Source organism: Phalaenopsis equestris, unplaced genomic scaffold (assembly GCF_001263595.1).
Source record: "Phalaenopsis equestris unplaced genomic scaffold, ASM126359v1 Scaffold000516, whole genome shotgun sequence".
NCBI lineage: Eukaryota > Viridiplantae > Streptophyta > Magnoliopsida > Asparagales > Orchidaceae > Phalaenopsis > Phalaenopsis equestris.
Window position 1 is genome coordinate 189447 of NW_018164956.1, and position 22652 is coordinate 212098.

The window sequence follows — 22652 nt, forward strand, 5'->3', positions numbered from 1 at the left end:
TAAAGTGTTCCTATCACCCCAAAATTATCTTTTTTTCCTCCACAAATCAATGTAGTGATCACAATTTCATTCAGTAAGATCTATTATGTTCATTATAACATACGAGAAGCATGCAAACTAGTTTGATGATGATCGACCATCCTTCTTATGTTAAACATTTTGTTTTGAATTATCATGAGTGAAAAATGTCCCTATTTAAAAATTTTTCAACGAAGTACTATTTTTTAAAACCAACTAAGCGAGTGCATCTGGACCACAAAAAAATTTCAAATAAACCCTTCTGTGCTCAAATTGCACTTTGTTTGGGAGTCAGTTATGTCTATTATAATTTATATGACAATTTTGATAATAAAAAGAATAATCCTAATAATTCACTCAAAAGAGACTCAAATCAAAACTAAACTTCAACCAAAGTAAATGTGAGATAAAAATACTAAATATAATCAATCATAAGCCATTAAAACTTTTTATCCAAAATCCATTAAAATTTTTGCTCTCCTAGAGAGGTGCCCACACTTTGATTTCAAATATCTTAAGATAGGGCTCATCATGACCAAAACCAACTTCACCAGTGTGTTCTGCTCATTTTTTTAAACCAAAAGAGCAAATCTCAAAATTTTTTTCATAACTACCTCTAATCACCCATAACCACCTTGCCACTTCGAATTAAAAAATCTTAAGATAGAGATAACCTAAATCAAAATTAATTTCTTAAAATTTTATCTTCCAAAGGAGCTAGCGTTGTAATTTTGGCCATAACCACCTCCAACCACCCCCACAATTCTAAATTCCCCCTACCATCCCAATTTCAAAAATGCTTCCCTCTAATTTCTCTTATAACCACTCCTTCCATCTTTTCCCTCCATAAGTGGGACAAACCTCCCCTTTAATTCCCTCTCATCTCCCACTTAGTCAAAACCACTCCCACCTCCCTCTTCCTCTCCTTCTTCCCCACTTGGCCAAAACATTCCCCCTTCTTCCTCTTCTTCTTCTTTTGCCACCCTTAACCAAAACTCCCATACACTCTCTCGCCCTCTCTGCAACACAAAATTCAAGGGATTCTACTTCACTCGATGAAGGAATTCAAGGACTTCTACTATACTGAAGCAATGCATACCTTTTTTTTTATTTCTCATTTAATTTTTTTTTATAAGATGAATTTAAATTCCTTTTCTATGAAAAATGTGATGTGAATTCCTTTCACCATTTCCCCTCTTCCTTCACTTCTCTTCATTCTCTCTTCCTAGGTAGATCCCATTACTTCCTTACTCAAAATCCTACATTCAATCACACCCTCACTACCTTACTCCTACACCCATTCGCACCCTCACTACCCTACCCAAAACCTACACTCACTTGCGCCCTCACAACTCTACCAGAAACCTACACTCACTCACACCCCTACTACCCTACCTAAAGTCTGCATGCACCCACACACCCACTATCCTACCCAAAACCCCATCCAAACCAACACTAACTCATACCCTTACTACCCTACCAAAAATCTCATTCAAACCTCCCTTCCTCTCTCACTTGCTACCATACCAGAAACCCCATCAAAAGCTCTCTTCCACTCTCTCTCTCTCTCTCTCTCAAAGACACACACACACACACACTTACCCAAAACCCATCTAAACCTCCCTTTCTCTCTCCCTCACTACCCTACCCAAAACCCTAGCCTAAACCCACACACTAAACTTCTCTCTCTCTTAACCATTACCCTACCAACCAACTCACCACACACTTCCTGTCTCCCTCTTACTCAAATCCTACCTATCAACTCACCCACACACTCCTTCTCTCTAACCCAAAACCTACCTACCACACACACACACACGTCCACCTCACTTCTTATAGCCTAAACACTAACCATAGCTTTTCTGATCTCCTCCTTTTTCCTCTGGCCAAAAGCTACCCATTGCACACACACACATTAAACTCATCTCTTATGGTATAAACCTTAACCCTGACTCTCCATATCCTCCCCTTTTCCATTTGGCCAAAATATCCAACAACACATATCTTCCTCTCCTACATTTCCTATGGAATAAACCCTAACCCTAACACTTCTTATGCACTCCTTTTCCCTTGGCTAAGACATCTACCTACTCACATCTTCCTCTCCCTCACTTTATATGGCCTAAACCCTAACCCTAGCTTTCCCTATCCCCTTCTTTTCTCTTTAGCTAAAATATCCACTCACACAAACACACACTTACTTCACTTTTTATGGCTCAAATGCTAACCCTAGCTAATCCATTCCCCTCCTTTTCCTTTTGGCTGAACATCAAGTCACACAAACACACACTCACTTCACTTTATATGGCCCAAACCCTAACCATAGCTCACCCCATCCTCTTCCTACCCTTGGCCAAAATCTACACCTACATGAATTAATTGGCTCATGAAAATTTTGCATGTTTTCACATAAATGTGCCATTAGTTTTGATACATTGATATGATGAAGTGATTAATCCACCTACATGCTTTCATTTGATATGTTTACATTATGTGATTTTTATGTTTCATGCAAATCTGTTAAAAATCCATGCTCAGACTTTGTATTTCATGGAAATCCATGCTTTGGCTTTATGTTTCATGAAAATACATGCTTAGGCTTTATGTTTCTTGAAAATTTTTATGTTTTGATTCTATGTTTCATAAAAAAAAAGTAATTTCTGGATTTATGTTTCAAAAAAAATGCAAGTTTTTTGTTTTATTTTTTCATAAGTAAATGCAAGTTGTAACTCTATGTTTCATGTAATTTTCCATGTTATGGTTTTATGTTTCTTAAAAAAATGCAAGCTGTAACTTTATGTTTCATGCAAATTTCTATGTTGTGGTTTTATGCTTCACAAAAAAAAAAAAAATACAAGTTATCTATGTTGTGGTTTTATGCTTCACAAAAAAAAAAATACAAGTTTTGCTTTTATGATTCACAAAACACAATGCAAGTTGTGACTTTATAACTATTAAAAAATCTCATTTTCTGGTTTTATTTTTCAAAAAATAATACAAGTTGTGTTTTTTTTTTTTGTTTCTTTAAAAAAAGGCTAGTTATGGTTTTATGTTTTAAAAAAATGCAAGTGTTGGTTTTATGTTTCAAGCAAAATCCAAGTTGTGATTTTATGCTTCATGTAAATTAGTAAGTTGTGATTTTATGATTCATGCTAATATGCAAGTTGTGATTTTATGTTTCATAAAAATTTGCAAGTTGTGTCTTTATGTGATTAGTAAAAAGCATGTTTAAGATGTATAGCTTGCAAATATGTTGTGTTTATATGCTTGGAATTATCATTCTCAGAAGTTAGTAATTTAAGGATTGATTTGCAAAGCTTATATAGTTGGCATATGTTAATCTTACATTTGAATAATTAAGGATTAACTATTTCTATAAAAACAATTCCTATAAATTTAAAGATGCTCTAAATTTGTTATTTCTATAAAAATTTATATAAATTTATTTGTGCACTAAACTAACCACTTTTATAAAAAAAATTAACATAAATTTAAATTCAAATGTGCTCTAAAAGAATTATCTTTATTTAAATTTAGGTAAGCTTTAAAAAGGAGGAAGGGAACCGGTAAAGTTATGTATGCTCTAACATCAAATTATCCTTCTAAGCTTATTTATACTCTCATTTCAAAATTTAATTTTCAATAAATATTCAAGTATGCTCCAGTTTGAATTAATTAAACTTAATTTTTCCTTACAAATTCAAAAAAAAAATTTATGCAAAGCTTAAAAGGTGGAGTAAATCCTTTAATAAATATAAAACTTTTTTTAAAACTAAATGTAAACCATTTTCAAGATAAATCTTAAGTAAATATTTTCAAAGATGAAACAAAAACAAAACTTGTTTGATACTAAACCAAGGTAAAAACTATTTTAAAATAACATAAAATCTAAATGAAAATATTTCAAAACTAAAACAAATCTAAATATATTTTTTTAAAATAAAGTAAATCTAAACAAAAATTTTTCAAAATTAAAGCAAACCTAAACAAAATTTTTTGAAAACTAAAATAAACTTATGTAAATATTTTTCAAAGCTAAGAAAATCTAAGTAAAATCATTTTTAAACTAAAACAAAACTAAGTAAAACCTTTTTCAAACAAAAATAAACATTTTCAAAATCAAAACAACCTTTTTCCTACTATAACAAAAAAAAAATAATCTTTTTCAAAATAATCAAAATTAAGTAAATCATTTTAAAACTAATGCAGCCCTTTATTTTCAAAACCTCTCATAAGCTCACTAATTTTACAGATTTTCATACCAACCCATATAAGTTTGCAAACCATCTGATAACTTGCATAAGAAGTGTACATGTTTTCATATCTAGCCTATAATGAATATGCTTTTATTCAAAAATATGTAATTTATAAGCATAGTTCCTAAACATACAAAACTTAAGCAATTTTATACTCACATATTTTCACTTAAATCATTTACATGCTTGATATAATCAAAATATATTTGTGTGATAAAGATAGTCTTACATACATATTTACCAAAATTATCTTTCTCATATGTGTTAAAAGTAAAATTTTAATAAATACTAAGCATGTATATGAAACTTAAGCGTGAAAACATAAACATTAAATGTACATTAAATGTTATATATATATACGTTATATATATATACATATATATATAACATTTTTGGCATGTGAACTTCAATATAGAATAGTAAACCAGCATGAGAAATCAAATATATGAGAAAAATCAATGGAGAATACCAACTTAGAATATAAAAACAAATGGAAACTCTAAACATAAAAGACCTTAATTTTCATGTTGGCCGATAGACTAGGAGTTGGACCAAGCATTTACCTTTCTGTATTGTAATTTTATTTACTTTGCAGCACTTTCTTACCTGTATCTATTTACTTTACTTTGCAAAACTTAAAACAAACTTGCATGCAATATCAAAACAAAACAACTTTTTCAAAATTAAAACAACATTTTTCAAAAAAAAATAATAAACTAACAATTTAATATAATTAAACATAACACGTTCTTTTGAATTTACAGGAGTCCCTCGAGTGAGGTAACCCACAGTTGCTAACAAGATCTCCTCAGTTTAAATGAGCTTAAAAACTCATTTAAGCTAAGTAAATTCAAAAGAAAATAATGATACCATAACGAAGGAACCGTAGGATTCTAACTGGTGTCGCTCTAACGTAGTACCGTGGGCAGCATGACAGGTGGATCTACAACAACAATCTTTTCTTAAACTTAAACAGCATAACCCATAGGATTTCAAGGTTTTTTTGTCTCATGCAACATAAATCCTCACTTTATCTTTAAACCTTTACACAATGCAATTTTAGCCCTAACTTGTTTTAGGATTCTGAGGTTGTCGTTCGTTACGACATAAATTCTCTTCTTTTCCATGCTATTTGTATGATTGTGTCATGCAAATGCAAGCCCTAAATAATAATAATTGGTAGAATGAAACATTCAGTAATTTTCTTCTTGAAATTGAAGCCAAACCATAGAATAGCTTGGGAAGTCATTGAGGTTCTCCTCAGCTCCCTTGGGAAGTCATTGAGGTTCTCCTCAGGATCTGTGACAACCCCTAGTTTTCTCCCTTTATATTAGATAACAATGTTCCAAATTTGAGTCTTTCCTATTTGACACTCCTTAGTATGATCTTTGAAGAGTCCTACTCCTTGAAATTCTTGAAGGCAATACTTTCTGATCTAAATCGAGAGTTTTTTTATGTGATCTCGGTCATTTAAGATGTAATTAATTATAGAGGCTTGTCCTAATAGGAAACTTTAAGAACCCATCCTAAAATAAACCTTGTTTAATTGTTTATATTTGATAGGGGAATTTGTCGGCCAACATAAATATCAACATAAAAAATGATTTTTTACAGAATTAAATGGATGTCATAAATTCTTTAGTTTATTTTATCAAGCCTTACCAATAAGTAGTGTGTCTACCCTTTGGGATAGCAGCAGATAGGTATGTCACTTGTAGCGTTGTGCTCGTTTATTTAAACTATTAATTTTATTGGATCGGTTCAGTTTTTGTATTTTCAAAAATTAAAATATTACTTTCCAAAAATAATATATATTATATTAAATCAAATATCTTCTTCCCAATTTGGCGATAGACAGAGGTATTTTAGGAATTTTGAAAATTTTGTAATGTTTTGGACAATTCGGGTTGTTTGAAATGGTTTGAGAGGATTTTTGGACAAAATTGGGTAATTTGGGCAATTTTTGAAAATTTAGGAGAAATTTGAAAATTTAGGGTTTTAGGGGCAATTTGGTAGTTTTGAGAAAGTTTAGGGGCAAAAGGCTAATTTAGGTATTTGGGTAGGATGAGATCAATTGAGGATGTTAATCATAAAATTACCCTTTTTTGAGCCATCAGACCAAGTGAGCTTCTATTATGGAGCCTCCATGTGCTAGTCTTAGCCAAACCCTAGCTTAGGGATAACGGTTTAGGGGACCATCTACATGAGTTTCCAAAAGAGTTAGGTATCAAGCTAAGCATGTTTGGTTAAAGTTTTAGGTTGTGAGTGAAGGTTAGGGGTATCAAGTGTGTGTGTGTACAAAACCGACCAAAACCACACCACCCAGGGCTAACGCTAAGGCCAAATAGTCATATGGGGACTCTTCTTGAGCTCCTCCATATTGGCTCCACCTACTAAGTGCTAGAGGTTAGAACCAACATGTGGAACTTCAAGATGAGCAAAGAAGAGTTTTAGAATTTATGATGGTGGTGACTCCTTTACTAGTCTTCTAGGAATAGTCAACAGGAAAGTCATATGGCTACATCATAGGCTTCCGAGGAAGATATTGGACCTCAACCAAAATTGAGGTCTAATGGTTATAACCCTAATTGAGAACTATTATTTTATTGATGTTGAATATTCGTTACAAAGAGACGTCATAAATTATTTTCTGATACAAAATATCACATTCCTTGTTTTGAAATATGTAACAACATTATTAAAGATAGAAAAGAGATATTTATTAAGAGACACTCATCTTTATGTTGTGTTATTGAGAGGACCTTTGGGTTTGGAAAAAATAAGTTATTTTATGAGATATGCCCACATATCCTCTCAACAAACAAGTGAAGATTGTGGTTGCTACAATTGCTCTCTAAAATTACATTTTTCGGCCTATTTCACATAGTGATATTTATTTCAGTAGTGCAAATGAAAATCAATCACATGTCCCTTCTGAAACATATGAATATCGACTAGAGCAGTCAATATCAGTCATATACATCATGAGAAAGTAGCTGGGGAGATGATTTAGTTGAGGGAGAACTACAATTGCATAATTAATGGGTAAAATGATGTTAGATGTTACTTTTTATTTACTTATATCTAAGATGTTGCAAAAATGCTTAATACTTATTGTAATTACTCTTTATGCAATGATGTTCATGTGTAATCTCTATAATATGTAACATATTTTTTTTCATTCCCTCAGCATGTATTTTAACTCCCATGGATGGTCTCCTAGGTAACTGTGGGTGCAATATAAGCTGTTTTCTTGCATGTTTTTTTTTTAGTTTGAAGGTCTATCATGAGATATATGAATTTAAGGGTTATTTTGGATGACTTTATGTTGCTATGAGTTTTGATATGTATGAAATCATCATCAATGCAACCAAGTTCCTCTTCTTTTTAATCACATGACTATTGGGGTTCTTTTAGAGGGTCTTTATGGTGATACACTTTTGTGATGGATACGAGCTCAATATTATATTGTTTAAAGACACCCAAGTGTCCATTTCTTTAAAATCTTCTGTTTTCTTATAATGACGAATCATTCTTCGATTTATCTTTACTATGAGCCTCACAATTTTATAAATCTTTAATTATGTATTTGTTGTTTCAAATATATTTTTGTTGTTTTATAAATCTTTATATTTTTAAGGCAATTTAATTTATCTTTGTTGAATTTAACTTTTTAAAAAATGTGAGCTCGACGACTCCTGATGCCTCTAGAACCTTGTACTGCAAAAGTTAATCGTAGGGTTCTCTGCTTCTATAACAAAAAGAGAATAGTTATGGGAGAAAATTTTACAGGTGTCAAAGAAATAGATCAGTAGAAGACAAACTTCTTTAGATGCGCGGATCAGTTAAACGATATTATCTCAGCTAGTGATCATGTGTGGAGAGTGTCTTTGGAAAAGAGCTACATTGTAAAATGAATTGTTTGTATTTCAAAATTAATATTCTGATAATTTTAATTATTTTTTAAATATTTTTATTTTTATTTTTATTATTGCTTTAGTTACTGTTAAATGAGATGTAAGTTCTAGATATAGTTTTATGAATTTATGAGTTTTTTTTATTCGAAATGTAATTTCTATTTTGATGTATGAATTATTCTAATTTGGACAACACAACAAGACATCAACAAAATGTCTTTTATTCATAAACAGTTACAGCATAGCTACTATACAACAGTATAAAACAAACAAACATACAACTTTTCTGTAACAACTTTCTCACAATATATTGGCTGCTCCAAATAAACCCTTAGTAGATATGATTATAAAAAGTAATTTTCTTTCTGAATAAGTAAAAAAATAATAAGAAAATATCAAACAAACATAATTATGAAGACAATCTTAAAAATGAAGCAGTGAGAAAAAGTCATTGCAGGTATCTTTCATCAAATATTGTGGATTTATTCCACAAAACATCTCCATAAATACAAAATTCTCATTCCAAGTACAATTGTAAGTTTAAACCGCCATACAGATAAGGTTGTCAAAAAAGCTCGTTGTTCGTTAACACTTCGTGTTCTGTCGGATTCATTCGATAAGTAAACGAGACGAACACAAATAATTTTTTTTTCGTTCGGTTTGTAAACGAACCAAACACGAACAATCATTTGTTCAATCGTGTTTGAATCGTTATTGTTCAAAATATAAAATAATTTAAAATACTTATATATATATATAAATTATCATATTTTCAAAATAATTATATATTCTAAAAATTTATCATATTTAAAAAAAATAAATCTTATAAATTATATTCTGATCTTCAGGTTCGTCTTTTAGCCTATATTAAATTTTATAATTTCGTATTTATCTTTAAGTTCGTCTCTTAGCTTTAATTTTTTTATATCACTTTTAGATTTATTTAGTTTGTTTGAGTGAAAGATAGTTTTTGGGAGTGAAATCTCGCATATTTTTTCTATATCTGATTTTTTTATGGATGAGATATGATATTATGATTTTATTGTGAGTTGGACTTTAATTATTTTGCATTTGTGTTGTGATTCATACAAGTTTAAGAATTAATTTCATATAGGTTTAAGTTTTGGAAAGATTTCGAACAAATCAAACAATACATCATATAGGTTTAAGTTTTTGAAAGATTTCGAACAAATCAAACAATACAATCAAATTGTGAGATTTCAAACAATTCGAATAATTCAAACATATCGAAGAATTTGAACATTTTAAACATTTCAAACATATTTCAAATAAATCAAACCGAACAAGAACATTAACTTCACGAACAACACACGAGTTAATTTCAAACACACTAATTTCAAATAAACCGAACACGAATACTAGTTCTGTTCATTCGTGTTCGGTTCGTTTACACCCCTACATAGAGATGTTAAATTCCGGGTAAAATAAATAAAATCTTTTATACTTCGGTTATTATTATTTTTTTAATTTCATGGATGAAAAGAAAATAAAACTAAAGGGAGACGGACCTCGCAGGCATAATTGAAGGGAAGCAATAAAGAAGACGCAGACCTCCGGACATAATTGAACAGTAAGCTTTTTAAACAAAAAGACCCTCCAACTTGGCTTAGATTTACACAAGAGTACAAAAATCATAGGCTGTCTCAAATGGTGGAGTTCCATGGTGTCCCCACATCTTATCATTCCTTATCATCACACCAAGCTATCCACTCTGAAAAAAACTCAAATTTTGCTCAACTTTCAGCGCAAACGCTTCACCTCTTTAAGCGCATCCGTCTCCCTTCGCCATCCTTCTCTTCTTCTCCTCCAAGCTATTCAATATCTGAAAAGAACTCAAGAACTCCACACAAGCATTAAAGGCCTCACCTTTTTCACGCACTTCCTCTTCCCTTCCCCGTTTTCACCCCTTCCCCTTAGTCTCGCTTCTCTTCCTGTAACTTCTCTTTTTCCATTTTCTATTTATCATCATCTTCATCATCTTTATCATTAGTGTTTTGTTCTTCTTCTTCTTCCACATCGAATTATTCATGTCATTCACAAAACGAAACCTATCCAGTAGGTTAAGACCCACTTTGATGACCTCTGGACTGGAGCAAGCTTTTCTCTATCTTGGGGAATAGGAGGAAGCAGAGGGCATTCTGGTCAGAAAGAGAGACCAGAGAAGCAGGGCGTAGGAGCACTTGCGTTTATGCTTGGCTACTGGCTATGATTGAGGGTGAAACACATGAAAGAGAAGTTATTTCTGGTGAGTGGGGGATTTCGCGTGGATACCTTTCTGGCGCTTTATCTTACACTTTATTTTATTGAGGCTCTCCTGTTTTTGAAATTTTTTTCTTAATCGAGTTCATTTAGAATAGATAATGGACATGGCAATCAGACATCCCTCCCCACCTTATTCCCCCATCATTCTCTCAAAGGAATCTACTTTCCCGGAACCAATGATTCAGGATCCCTCCTAATAGTCATCTCTAAGCTACCTCCAGTTTCTTCTTATCACCATCATCTCTTCTGCCGCCCCCTTTCGAGCCAAAACCTGCAATGATGATACGGTTCATGTTCGATTCTAGGTTCGATTCTTCAATAACTTGCGTGTGATCTGCTTTGTGGTGGCTGTACTTGGTGTTCTGTCTATCTCTAAAATTTTCAAGCTTTTCTGTTTTATATTTTATTTTGCTGGTTAGAATGAAGCTGAGACTTGCTCTTGAAGTTAAAAAATGGTATGATTTTTGCTCCTCCCTTCTTGTTTGGGAGGTCTGTTTTTGGCTGCTGTACTTAAGTTGGTTATCCAACTATTCAATGCCTTCATTAAGTGCCAATTTTGTTTCGTTTTGCAAGTGGACTTTTCATTTTTGTTGTTTTAGCTTTTGATTTTTTAGCCATGTTATTTGGCTTTTAGTTGATTGAAAACTTTGTTTTTCCTTTTTTTTTCATATATTCAAGTCAACTGTGACGACCGCATCATTCCGGTTCTTCACATCCTGCTCTTCATTGCAAGCATACTGTTGAGTTCCTCAGTTCAAAAGATCATGAATACTTAGTTTTTGCTCTTCATTGCAAGCATACTGTTGAGTTCCTCAGTTCAAAAGTGCTACTCTGGATGATTTTTCTGGCTGTTACAAAATTGAATTTTGATAAGTATGTTGGTTGTGGAATCTCTATGATATCCCCATGAACTGGTTTATTGATGCTGGAGTCATGGAGCAGAAGAGTGGCTTTCTGGGTAAAAAGGGGAAGTGTTGGTTATGGTGGGCAGAGGAGCTCTCTCTGCAGGGTTGGAAGAACCACATATACTGCCACTATTTTGGTTCAAAGAGGATCAGGGAGACTTGGTGGAGAAAGCTTCTCTTTTTATGGGTTGTAGGTTGGCTGCTTAGTTCTTTATGGATTTTCTGGTTCATGCATTCACAAGCTGTTGAGAAGAGGAAGGAGACACTGGCCAGTATGTGTGATGAACGAGCTCGGATGCTTCAGGACCAATTCAATGTCAGCATGAACCATCTTCAGGCTTTAGCAATTCTTATTTCAACCTTTCATCATGCTAAAGAGCCATCCGCCATCGATCAGGTAATACCTTATCTTACAATCTTTTCTTTGTTTTACATTTCACCCGTTCTATTTTGCTTTTTTCTTGTTGATTATTACTAAAGGAACTTTTTTTTTTTTTTGAATTTGGCCATTTTTGTGAATACTTAGATTTTGACAATTTGAATATAAATCGTTAATGAGCAGGCGACTTTTGCAAGATATGCTGAAAGAACTGCTTTTGAGAGACCCTTAACAAGCGGTGTAGCTTATGCTGTTAAGGTTTTACATTCTGAGAGAGAGGCATTTGAGAGAAAACAAGGATGGACTATTAAGGTGATGTATTCTAAGAAACAATATCTGGCTGCTGAGGCACAGGAGGCATCACCGTTACAAGCAGAATATGCTCCTGTTATATTCGCGCAAGATGCATATAAGCATGTCATTTCACTCGATATGTTGTCGGGAAAGGTAAAGCTGTTCTTTTAGTGTATCTGCCACTACTAATTTTTAAGTTTCATTTCACTCGATAACATGATTTAGGCCATTACATGTGATTAAAATGTCAGTATCCTAAAAATCCATGACTAAGCTAGTGATTTTCTTAAGTAGAAATTTCATTAGCCGAATTGTGCTAATGAAATTGTGAAAACTTGTAAATTTTATGCTACGTATGAAGTTTCATGGCTGACACATCTAACTCTATCTTTGTCTACACTGAAGTGAATTATCTGAAAATCTGCAACTTTTGATGGCATATTTTAAAAAAAATGGCGGTTTTATATTTGAACTCACCCTTTGTTATGAATATGAATGCAATATAAAAAATTCGCTTGTGCAGGAGGACCTTGAAAATATTCTAAGAGCAAGGTCATCAGGGAAGGGGGTTCTAACAGCTCCCTTCAGGCTTGTAAAATCAAACCGTCTCGGTGTCATCCTTACATATGCCGTCTATAAGAGAGAGCTTCCTTTAGATGCAACCTCAACGGAGAGAATCCAAGCAGCCATTGGGTGCGATGCATTTTGATTACTCACTCAAATATAATGCTAGAATCCTTTTTTCTATTCTCAGAAGCTCATTTCAGGAAATTTTGGCAGGTACTTGGGTGGAATTTTTGATGTTGAAGCTTTGGTAGATAAGTTACTTCACCAGCTTGCTTGTAAGCAGTCTATTATGGTTAATGTATATGACACCACTACTCATGATGAACCTATTAGTATGTATGGCGCAAACATTACCAATAAAGGCATAAACCATAAAAGTTCTCTCAACTTTGGGGACCCAATGAGAAAACATGAGATGCACTGCAGGTAATTGAGATTGTGTTCTTATGTGGAAATTTATTTGAAATAATTAAACAAAACATTGTCATAATTGGTGACAATTTTGCAATCAGATTCAAGCAAAATCCACCTTTGCCGTGGCTCGCAATTACAACATCATTTGGAGCTCTTGTTATTGCTCTGTTAATTGGCTACATTTTTCATGCTACCGTCAACCGCATAGCCAAAGTGGAAGATGACTATAGAGAGATGATGGAGCTTAAAAAGCGGGCAGAGGCCGCTGACGTTGCCAAATCACAGGTAATTTCCTAATTGTTTTGTTTTATATGATAAGTGGTTGTATTAGAAAATTATTATTTGAGTGTAAACTTGTTCGGATGCCTATGTTTTAGTTCCTGGCGACCGTTTCTCATGAGATCAGAACCCCTATGAATGGTGTTTTGGGTAAGGATGAAATACTAGATGGTTACTTGTTTGTTGAATCTCTGCTGCTCATACTGCTTTGAATCTTCTTCGTAGAGCTTCTACCATTTGACTATTGTTGTTTAGGTATGCTACAAATGCTCATGGACACTGATCTTGATATAACACAACAAGATTATGTTAGAACTGCTCAAGCTAGTGGGAAGGCTTTAGTGTCACTTATAAATGAGGTCCTTGATCAGGCAAAAATTGAATCTGGTAAGCTTGAGCTTGAGGCTGCTCCTTTTGACTTGAGGGCTGTTTTTGATGATGTCCTGTCACTCTTCTATGGTAAATCTCATGAGAAAGGAATTGAGGTAACTAACTGCAATTTTTAAGATTTTTTTTATCTAATTATGTTAACAAAACTGACTATGGATTCATGTTGTGGAATCGCTGCCGGAATTGGGAGTATAGTTGGCAGTGTATGTTTCTGATCAGGTTCCAGAGACTCTAATTGGTGATTCAGGAAGGGTGCGTCAAATCGTCACCAACCTGATGGGTAATTCTATCAAAGTAAGCATTAGAAATGTAATTAAAAATTGGGCTTGGTCTCCAATTATTGTATTTTGATTTATTCCAATTTTTCATCTCATGTTTTCAGTTCACGGAGAAGGGGCACATATTTTTAACTGCTCATCTTGTAGAAGAGGTAATGACTTACTCATTAGAAGAGGAAAAGAAGGGATATTCCTTGTACAGCTTGAGTGGTTTTCGAGTGGTTGACAGAAGGCAAAGCTGGGCGAACTTTAATATCTTCAACCAAGACCCTGGATTTCAGCAGCTTCGCTCATCTTCATCTTCTGACCTCATAAACCTGATCATATCTGTTGAAGATACTGGAGTGGGGATCCCTCGTGAAGCCCAGTCCCGAGTATTTACCCCATTCATGCAGTTTGGGCCCTCAATTTCAAGGATTCATGGTGGCACTGGAATTGGGCTGAGCATTAGCAAATGCTTGGTGAATCTCATGAAGGGAGAGATTGGTTTTTCTAGTGAGCCTCAAGTAGGTTCTACATTCACTTTTACTGCCATTCTATCTAGAGCAAGAGCCAACTTGAATGAGTACAAACCATCAGAGTTTCAAGGAATGACAGCTTTGGTAGTTGATCACAGGCCAGCCCGTGCAAAGGTTACGAAATATCATCTCCAACGGCTAGGAATACAATCCAAGCTAGCTGGGGATCTAAATGAAGCCCTTCCATTGCTAGCAGATGGAGCAAAGTTTGTTAATATGGCACTTGTTGACAAGGAGGCTTGGTTAATAAATCCACTTTTTATGGACAAACTAAGGAAAGAGAAAATTTTTGATGCTCGAAAACTTTTTATATTGACAAATCCTTGTAACTCGACTAGGAATGGTTCAGCAAATTATATGGAATATGATTCTACAGTGATTATGAAGCCATTAAGAGCAAGTAAGCTTCTGGTATCTTTGCAACGTGCCATGGGAAGTGGAGGCAAGGATAACTTCATAAGTGGTGGACTTCCTGGTTTGTCTTTAAGCAGTCTTCTTCAAGGAAGGCAGATTCTGGTTGTGGATGACAATATAGTGAACCTCAGAGTAGCTGCAGGTGCTTTGAAGAAGTATGGAGCTGAAGTAATCTGTGCAGATAGTGGGAAAAAGGCTATAATGATGCTCAAGCCTCCACACAAGTTTGATGCTTGCTTTATGGATATTCAAATGCCTGAAATGGATGGGTATGTCTTTCTTGCATTTCTCTTGGTGAGAACCAATGATACTTTTTTGTTTGCTTTGGGAGAACGCTGTTTTATTTCGGATCAGTTAATCCTCTAGATGTTATGTATTAAAGGGGCATTTATATGCATAACACCTAGTTCGTATATGTTTAGACTTTGTTTTTTACATTTATACCCCCCAAAATTAATGTTATGTATTAAAGGGGCATTTATATGCATAACATCTAGTTCGTATATGTTTACATATCTAACACCTAGACTTTGTTTTTTACATTTCTACCCCCCAAAATTGTCATATAAAATCAAAAACACCACTATTTTATCCTTTAGAAAGTGAAATACAGCTTTTCATGCATCGCTAAGGCAGCATTTACGTAAAAATTTAAGTTAATGTGTTAGATATGTAAATACATTGAATTGGGTGGTATGTATATGAATCTTCCATTAAAATTTTATCATTTTTCATATCACAAAAAATTTCAATATTTTGATCTTTAAAAAGTGAAATACAGCTTTTCATGCATAGATAAGGCGGCGTATATGTAAAAATTGATGTTTAGGTGTTAGATATGTAATTAAGGTATCTATGTGAGTCTTCCAGTAAAATTTATCTGTTAAACTAATGGTCATATAATTGTTACATTTGGCTTTTTTTTTTTCAGGTTTGAGGTGACTCGAAGGATACGTGAGATGGAGGCTAATATAAATGATCACATTAAGCATGGCGAAGTTTCTTTCGAAACTTGTAGTGAAGTCTTGAATTGGCATGTTCCCATATTGGCCATGACGGCGGATGTGATCCAGGCGACACACGAGGAGTGCTTGAAATGTAAAATGGATGGCTATGTTTCAAAGCCATTTGAAGGAGAACAGCTCTATAGGGAAGTGGCACGATTTTTTAAATCAAACACTAAGAAGATTCAGTAGGTCAGCCTAATGCATTTAGTGATACCAGAGGATTTTGACAAGAGGGCTCTTCTACTTCAGCATCAAGAATTCATCGAGTTCTTTGTTTATTTGATGAGTAAGTGCTCTCACAATTATGAGATAATATGCAGTATGTAGTTATTATTTTTCACTTTATATTTGGTGCTTATTATAGAAATATTTAAGCTGAAATTTGAGGTTTAGGGATGAAATTCGTATTCTACGATGTACCATCCCAAATATAAATTTAATTTGCAAATAAGGACCAGCTGCTTTTGTCTAAATAACTGAAAGTGATCAAATCTCATTTTCTAAAGCAAGTTATAGATTATTAATATTATCCACATAAGCAGATAAAATTAGAATTAACAGCAATTTAACCGCTAGGGGTGTAGTACATTTCAAGCATAGCATATTTGTAGTGTTTGTAATAGTAATTTTACTTTCTGTGACTAAATTGCTCAACTACTAGGCTTTATTTCAGCATGTCATTGAACGGGAAGAGCATTTAGTTCTATTATATCACAATCCATTTGCTCACATGCTTTTCAGTGCATCTTTTGCTCTATGTTTTTTTGTCCAAATCATTTAAGGTTCTTATTATATTTATTTGTTTTTACAACATTTCATTTAGTCCTGCTCTCCCAATTTGACTACTGTTATTGTTTTCACTCTATTATTAGTTCATTAGAGGCAAACAATTAAAGAAATAATTGTTCAAAAAAACTCTCATGTAGATTCATAACATGGGCTTAAATAGGGTATTACAACTTTTTGCAATCCCTAGATTTCCTCAATAATTCCCTTTTTACCAATAGGATCCTAAATAATATCCAATTTTCAACACCCTTCCTCACGATGGGCAAAAGATATCCACTAAACATATCTTGTCACATAACCTTGACAAATCTAATGAACTAAGTCCTTTAGTGAGGCAATCGAACGCTTGCTCTCTAGTGGCTACACGACATGAGCTCTAGTAGCTCGTTATGCAACTTTTTCTTGATGATTAATCTATCAATATCCACATGTTTGGTTCTATCGTGGTGCACTGGGTTGTTGGCAATGTTAATTTCTGACTTGTTATGGCACCATTACTTCATTTGAGTTCCTTGGTCCATCTTGAGCTCTACCAATAAGGCTCTCGGCCACATCATCTCAGCAACTCTGAAGTCCATGACCCTGTACTATGTCTCTGCTATTGACTTTGCTACTACAGACTGTTTCTTGCTCTTCTAAGAGACCATCCTTCTTGAAGATCAACACCCCTTCTCTGGTGCACTCTTCAGGTATCTTAGAATCTGATACGCTGCATCCATATATCCTTGGACCATGCATGTAGCAACTCATAACGCTCACTGCAAAAAGATGTCAAGTCGAGTGTGGCACAGATAGATCAGACTGCCCGCCAATCTCTGGTACTTCTTAAGATCAATTAATTCTCCTACCTCTACACTCAACTTGGTCTTCTGGTCAATTAAAGAGACTATAGGTTTGCACTCCAACATGTTTGTTTTCTTGAGGAGATCTAGTACATACTTTCTCTGAGATAATATTATCCCCTTAGATCCACGGGCCTCTTCAATCCCAAAAAAATAGTTGAGTTGTCCAAAATCATTTACCTCAAATTCATTGTCTAATCTTACCTTTTGTTGGGCAATCTCTGCATCATCATCACCAGTGACAATGATGTCATCAACATACATAGCAAGTATAGTGGTGTGACCTTCATATTGTCGAAGAACACCGTATGGTCTGCATTGATCTGCTAATTTCCCATGCCCGCCATAACCTTTCTAAACTTGTCAATTCAGACTCAAGAAAATTGTTTCAAGACATACAGTGGCTTTCTGACCTTGTACATCTACCCCACTATCTAGACTGTATCGAATCCTGGTGGTATCTCTATACATATCTCCTCCAGTAACTCGCCATGAAGAAATGCATTCTTCTCATCAAATTCGTATAAACTTTACCTAACATTCAATGCTAGAGAAACTAATATCCTCACTATGCTCATCTTTGCTATTGGAGTAAAAATTTTATCATAGTCAATGTCATATGTTTGGCTGTACTCTTTCGCCACCGGTTGTGTTTTTTACCACTTCACCTTTCTTTTTAGTGTTTGTGTTATTGTGCATATCTACTTGCACCCAATTGTCTTTTTCCCCGCCAGTAGTGACATTATCTCTCATGTTCGGTTTTTATCCAGAGCCCTAAACTCTTCATGCATGGGCACTTTTTATTTGGGATCCTCCTTAGCAACCTGCTAACACTTGGGTATTGAGACAGTGTCTAAAGATGCAATGAATGCTCCATGTAAATGTGATATGTTATAATATAAAACAAAATTAACAATGTCATGTTCCCATCCAAAACAATCAGGAGGATGTTTCGCATTGCTGCGGGAGGTCCTCTTAAATGTTGGGGGTAAGGAGAAGGAGGAGGAGGAATCATATCACCTGGGGTCCTGAGTCAGAGGTAGATAGTGTAGGTGTCTCAAGAGTCGAGCAAGACTTTGACAAGAGATTAGCTGGAACAAGTGGCATTTCAGGCACAATCCCCTCATTTTGTTTCCTTTTCCAAGTATACACCCTTAGCTTACCTTCAATCTGAATCCCACAACCTCTGGTTTCATTCCTATCATTTTTCGGTACCTCAAGCATCACAGGACATAGCATTGCTCAAACGTGTATCACTCTCTCACAATTGCTACTCACCTCCTTACCTCATATCTTCAGTATCTAGTGAGTCACTAAAGCGTCAGGTCACCTCTTGGGTATAGTAAGATTTAAATTCTCTAAATTATACATTCATGTTCACAAACAGTCTCTTTTTTATCAAACTCCAACAGACATACTTCTTCTATGTAGAAGAATAACCTACGAACACACATTTCACAGTTCTGGGATCCAGCTTCTCTACCGATGGTCTGTTATCTTTCACAGAACATATACGACCAAACACCTTCAATGGAAGGATCCCGCTATTATCTTCTTTCACATTCAATGGAAGAGTCCCGCTATTATCTTATTTTAACATCTGACAATGAAACTTTTAATCTAACACCCTCGAGGGCATTCTGTTGATCAATTGAGCAGTTTTCAAAATTGTTTGCCCCCGTAAGTGATTTGGGACATTCATTGTGATCATCATTCTTTGGGCTACCTCTAGAAGGTCTTTATTTTTCCTCTCAGCTACTCTGTTTTGTGTCGGTGTATAAAAACATGTGGTCTGATATTGTTCTCTTGTGCTAATAAGTATTCCCTAATTGCTTTGTTGGTATACTTTATCTCATTATCAAACTTCAATACCTTCACTGTTGTACCATATTGAGTTTGGATTTTTTTGTGGAAGTCTTTAAAGTAAGCGAACACATAATTTTTCATGAAATATAACCAAGTTGGGTGATTCTGACGAGGTCTTCTATAGCTTCCTGGTTCTTCTTTCTTGATCGCTAGTCTCACCTGGAAACTGATGCAAGAGAACATGATGCCCTTCTGCTTCCGTTCTGCCTTAAACTTTTACTCCCGACATCATTCTTCCTCAGTCTCATTCTTCTCAATACTGTAGCTGCAGATTGCTAGGGTTAGGGGGTGGGTGAGAGAGAGTAAGAGGAGTGGCGGCTAGGATTTGGCTCTGATACCATAAAGAAAGAATTGTTCTGAAAAACCTCATATACATTCATAACATGGGCTTAAATAGGGTATTACAGCATTTTTACCTTTTTACCAATAGGACTCCATATAATGTCCAATTCTCAACAACAATAGTAATATTCTCTTTTATGACACGTTATTATGGTTAAAATTAAATTAAAAATAATGACAACTTTAAAGCTCAGTTTGTCACATCCCGGGACCTGGATCAAACGGTGATGAACTCTGGCAATATGGAGTGTGATGAAGACAACTTTAAAGCTCAGTTTGTCACATCCCGGGACCTGGATCAAAAGGTTATGAACTCTGGCAATATGGAGTGTGATGAAAAGTTGTGTGGTATGTATGTAAATTGATATATATATTTATTTATTTATTTATTTATTTCTTACTCATAAAATAAAAACGTGTATACAAATACTATGAACAATAAAAGTGAGCAAAAAAAATAAATTTTATTTTATTATTATCACAGTCCAATAAAGAGGCATAGAGCAACATCCGACGAAACGAAATTAAAAGGATTGCGGCAAAAGCAAAGCTATGCAACACAAAAAAAATTACAATGAACTAATAGTTAAATTGGAAAATATCATACAGGCCTAGCGATTAATAAGGTCCCTTCTTGTCTCGTTACATGTCATAATACTTTGTCATTTATATTGCAACAGACAGGTTTTTTAGTGAGTTTATATCAACATATAGTGATTACAGCAGTAGTATGAGTGTCAGAAGACAAAAGAGTCCATATTACCATTATGCTTATAATCACGAATTTGCGTCATTGTAATGTTTTTAATGCTAGCGTCTATATGCCACGAGATCATGTGTGCTTACATATATCTATACTTGACTTCTCAGTCATTTATCACCACCTTGTAACATTTGAATATGTAAGTATTTGTGTGTGTGTGATAGAATTCTAACAGTATGATTGGCAAACCTATAAAATAACTGAGAACCTAATAAGATTGATAATGATAGCACCCCTATCCTTTAATAAGTTACATGCTTCTAAATGAGTGACACAAAGATCCGAATTTGTTTTATATCCCACTAACAATGCTTCAAAGAATTCGACTCACTGATCCGACACAGCTCTAACCATCTTTAATTATGGATCCCCAAATAATGTTAAGCTAAGATAGAGGTAATAAAGCCAATCCACGCTATCCCGCATACCCAAATTAATTGTTACAATATTGTAACCAATCTAATTATCTAAAGTACAACTTCATTATCAACAGAATCATCTGACCATCTTTACCATACATGAAAAATTACGACGAAGGGAGCTATTTTCTATGTTTCAACTTAAAGTACTTACGAGAAGGCGCATTTTTTTAATCAGAAATTATTGAATACAGTGCCAACCATCATTTATCAATGTAAGAGCTTGAGAATAAAATTCTGCATTTCTTACATTATCCATGTTTCTATCAGTTGAATTCAATTTTCTGAAATAAGCTTTATTCAAATGCATGTCTGCACTCAGAAGAAACTTTTATCCTCGAAGGGAGCTCACTAACTTCTGGTACAGATGAAAGCCAAGTCAGTGTAAAGATGTAGAAGTAGTTATTGATGTTGAATTCCATGTCAGCATTGTACAGTGAGGGAGGAACTCCTCTTCCTGGTTTAAAGATTTGTGCAGCAGATTGAAGTGTAAAATAAATATGGTGGCAACTGGGGGAAATTCTTTGGCTCCCTCTGCCAATTATGATTAGAGTGTATAGAGATGCATAGTCTTTCACATCTCACATCTTCCTTTTATTTGTTTACTCTCGTGAAGGTTAATGCATATGAACTTCTCAATACTTTATTGCTTGGATGTTTGTTGCTGATTTAGTAGTTGTAAAAGTTTGATTGCCTTTTTTTTTATTTCCTCATTTTGTTAAAGGGTAAGATATTATTCATTTGGTTTGGTTTATAAGATGAATAAGTCTAACTGCCTTGAAGGGGTGAATATGTAACAGTTTTGGGTGAATAGGTTGAGTGTGAAACATGATTGCCCACAACCTGTGCTGCTCAGTAGGGGTGAGGAGACAAAGTAATATATATATATATATATATATATATATAATAGAAAGATTTATATACCACTATTCCTTTTATTTACATATCTAACACCTAAACATCATTTTTTTATGTATTTACCGTCTTAACTATACATGAAAAATATTCTTTAAAAATTAAAATAGTGGCATTTTTTATATGATATGAGATATTTGGGTGATGTAAATGTAAAAATCGAAATTGAGGTGTTGGGTATGTAAATATGTAGAAATTGGTTGGTATGTATCTAAGGACACTAATCGAGTACTTCTGAGAGTGCGGCAATCAATTGGGATACTCGTGTAGACATATTTACCAAATGAGTTCGTTTTTTATGTATTTACCGTCTTAACTATACATGAAAAATATTCTTTAAAAATTAAAATAGTGGCATTTTTTATATGATATGAGATATTTGGGTGATGTAAATGTAAAAATCGAAATTGAGGTGTTGGATATGTAAATATGTAGAAATTGGTTGGTATGTATGTATCTAAGGACACTAATCGAGTGCTTCTGAGAGTGCGGCAATCAATTGGGATACTCGTGTAGACATATTTACCAAATGAGTTCGGAGTAGTAGAATTTATGTGTACTACTTCCAATTTCAGGTTTCAAAGATATGAGATTTTTATAATTAAGTATTTTTTTAAGACTAATATGGTATTTTGAAGGATAAAATGATTATTATACTATAAATTTAAAATTAAAGTTGGGGTTTTTACATACCAAGGTACCCAAACCCACCTATTTGTATATTAAGGTCCCCAAATATTTTATCTATGCACGGGCTTCTTGCCCGTGCTGACACCCATCTTATCTGAGCCACACGA

At 34.1% G+C, this 22652-nt stretch overlaps 1 protein-coding gene across 2 annotated transcripts; it reads left to right on the forward strand.

The window, feature by feature from the left end:
• The first annotated feature begins 11259 nt into the window (after positions 1 to 11259).
• Positions 11260 to 21615, forward strand: LOC110028589 (probable histidine kinase 3). Of its 2 annotated transcripts, XM_020730498.1 has the most exons (12): positions 11260 to 11776; positions 11942 to 12205; positions 12576 to 12745; positions 12833 to 13045; positions 13132 to 13318; positions 13411 to 13462; positions 13568 to 13797; positions 13898 to 13996; positions 14085 to 15181; positions 15844 to 16205; positions 21015 to 21155; positions 21263 to 21615. In XM_020730498.1, the coding sequence occupies exons 1-10, from the start codon at positions 11381 to 11383 to the stop codon at positions 16106 to 16108; spliced, it is 2973 nt and encodes a 990-aa protein (XP_020586157.1). In that variant the 5' UTR covers positions 11260 to 11380; the 3' UTR covers positions 16109 to 16205; positions 21015 to 21155; positions 21263 to 21615. The 2 variants fall into 2 exon arrangements, with proteins under 2 accessions (XP_020586157.1, XP_020586156.1); XM_020730497.1 differs by lacking the exon at positions 21015 to 21155.
• Positions 21616 to 22652: the final 1037 nt, after the last annotated feature.

What these genes read in the sequence shown, in the direction of transcription:
- LOC110028589 (XM_020730498.1), top strand. Translation starts at nt 11,381, where the DNA reads ATGAACTGGTTTATTGATGCTGGAGTCATGGAGCAGAAGAGTGGCTTT. An exon ending in AGAATCCAAGCAGCCATTGG is followed by an intron (nt 12,746 to 12,832) that starts GTGCGATGCATT and finishes AAATTTTGGCAG; the next exon opens with GTACTTGGGTGGAATTTTTG. An exon ending in CCCTATGAATGGTGTTTTGG is followed by an intron (nt 13,463 to 13,567) that starts GTAAGGATGAAA and finishes ATTGTTGTTTAG; the next exon opens with GTATGCTACAAATGCTCATG.